The sequence below is a fragment of the Opisthorchis viverrini genome, assembly GCF_000715545.1.
Source record: "Opisthorchis viverrini unplaced genomic scaffold opera_v5_117, whole genome shotgun sequence".
Classification (NCBI taxonomy): Eukaryota; Metazoa; Platyhelminthes; class Trematoda; order Opisthorchiida; family Opisthorchiidae; genus Opisthorchis; species Opisthorchis viverrini.
The window spans coordinates 549387-551633 of record NW_008751771.1 but is presented as its reverse complement, the minus strand read 5'-3'; the positions used below and the strand labels follow the sequence as shown (position 1 = coordinate 551633).

General features: G+C 50.4%; 2 protein-coding genes across 2 annotated transcripts in view; one reads left to right on the top strand and one right to left on the bottom strand.

Annotated features, from left to right (window-relative positions):
- Window positions 1–2247, top strand: part of T265_05843 (hypothetical protein) — a gene marked incomplete at both ends in the record, with an annotated part of 30584 nt that overhangs the window by 6267 nt on the left and 22070 nt on the right. The gene's annotated exons all lie outside the window — the stretch shown is intronic.
- Window positions 1–2247, bottom strand: part of T265_05842 (hypothetical protein) — a gene marked incomplete at both ends in the record, with an annotated part of 16455 nt that overhangs the window by 6045 nt on the left and 8163 nt on the right. Inside the window, one exon of the mRNA XM_009170963.1 lies at window positions 725–1020. Within this exon, the coding sequence (XP_009169227.1) occupies window positions 725–1020 (296 nt within the window). The remainder of the gene's footprint in view (window positions 1–724; window positions 1021–2247) is intronic.

The following is a 2247-nucleotide window of genomic DNA, read 5'->3' as shown; positions in this document are numbered from 1 at the left end:
AGCGAATCCGTAACGAGGCAGTTAGAAAGCGTGTTTTCGGTTGTGTAACGGGTACTTCCATTGAAGAATGTGTCCAGCACCAGAAGCTGCTTTGGTTGGGACATGTGTCGCGTATGCCGAACCATCGTTTGCCGAAGAGAGTGCTGTTTTCCATATCCAACTCAGAGTGGCGTAGACAGAGAGGTGGCCAACCCTTGACCTGGTAGAGGAGTATGAAGGAGATCATGAAACGCTTGGGTGTTGTCGGTGCCGCCTGCCTTCCAGAATGGGGATCGCATGATCCTCACTGTGCCTGGTTGGAGACACTATAAGAATAAAAAAATCGAATCGTTTAGAGCACTTTCGTAAGAATAAAAAAATCGAATCGTTTAGTTGTAGCACTTTCGGTGCCCAACTGCCATGCTACTCGAAGGAAGCACGAGAACTGGGATACTGCCAGGTTGCCGAAGCCTAGACAGGGGGAGTCAAGAGGCGGGGGTCGCATTAGAACCATGGACCTTCCTGTCAGTAAATTCGCGCTCTAACCACTTCGGCCATCTCGCCCCACACTACAAGAAATCGCTGCGAACCGATGTCAGTGGCGCTCTTGTCGTCAGGTTCTATCTAGATTGTCTGGGGGTGTAGGCACCTCGGAATGATTGTGGTAGGTTAGCACCAAGTCTCTTCCCCATCCACCTTTACTCGGGCGAGATGGCCTAACTGGTTAGGTCGCGAATTTACTGACCTGGAGGTCCGTGGTTCGAATCCGACCTCCGCCTCTCGACTTCCCCTGTCTAGGCTTGGGCAACCTGGCGGTATCCCAGCCTTCGTGCATCCTTCGGGTGGCATAGCAGTTAGGCACCGGAGGAGTGCTACAGCTGAACGACTTAATGCCCGTGGGATCGAAGTGCTCCCGGGTTGTTCGCTCACCGTTAGCAAGTACATAGACGATATTTCTCTTCCTGGATCCGACACCGCGTGATACAACAATAATAAATAATCTAAATAATTCCGCTTCACGGTTTGGCATGCGCTCCTCACCTGCAAAGTGTAAAGTGCTGCTTGAAGAGTGGGTGGGCTTCAACCCACACCTCTGCTCCACGAGTCATCGCTTCTGGATCGTCAGACACAGGAGGAGAAACGTGGAAGAGCTGATTTCGTCCTTAACGTTCTGTAATGCGTAACCACGCGTCGGTCTTGTATCGTGTTTCGGAGACAGCATACATCAACCATGAGGGAGTACAAGGTTTCGGCGAGCATTCCCAATTCGACATTGAGCCCAGACGTCAAAAGGATTTCGTGGATTTAGAGAGGTTATTTTGTTTAATGTTTGTGGGCAGCGAGGAACATAAGGCCCTTTGGTCAGCTACCCTTCCTGGAGCCGATGACTCATTAACTGGGTCTGCTCGGCTGCACGGGATTGGCCTAACCCGAGGGCGCAGGGAATAAAGCAATACTGCCTCATTCCTGGTGCGTCTGTGTGCTGCAGGTGTCTTTTGAGCATCAGGGAACTCTTTGGTTCCAAAAGTATTCCACCCGTATTGAATAATGCGCAGGCGGTCACGGCCAACCGTTGAGAGATCGGAGTGTGTGGGTTTTAGTACTGACTTTTTCTAACCCTTCCTTCTCCGGAGGAAGACAGCGTCGCTGGTTCCAAGATTATGGTATGATCGCCTGGGGGAAACACCCTACTGCCTTCATACCTCTATCACACAGAAGAGTACAACTTTATCCACGGACCGCTTCGTAGCATTATTACGCTTAGTACGAGGTCTCGCCACTCTTAGTCTAACTGCTCCTCTTTGGCCTTCCTGCCATGGTTGCACATTGTGGAACGAAATTCCAGCTATTGTAGTCTCTATGGCTCATGCCCGACTACCACATCAAAGTGGGAGCTTTAGGTCGGGACTAATCGATTTGGAAACAGCATGTCACTCAGCTACAACCGACTGAGTGTGCGATCCCTAAAGCGGAGGAATAGTCATTAGACCTCAACCTGTCGCTGGAAACCTTCGACCTTCCAGGATCAGCCCCAATAGCCACCGCTTAATCTCTACCGCACAGGACGGAGGCATTGCTGCATTCTAGTCACTAGACCGATCGTGTCAGAAAACAAGTGGAATCTTCGTTTCAGAAGAGCTCGATAAACAATCGGTAGTTTTTATTTGGGCAACGTTTCGCTTTTGACACAAAAGCTTCATCAGGCCAAGTGAGCAGGTCACCAAATTGGTCAGGTTATAAGGCAGACGGGGAACCAATCAGTAAGTC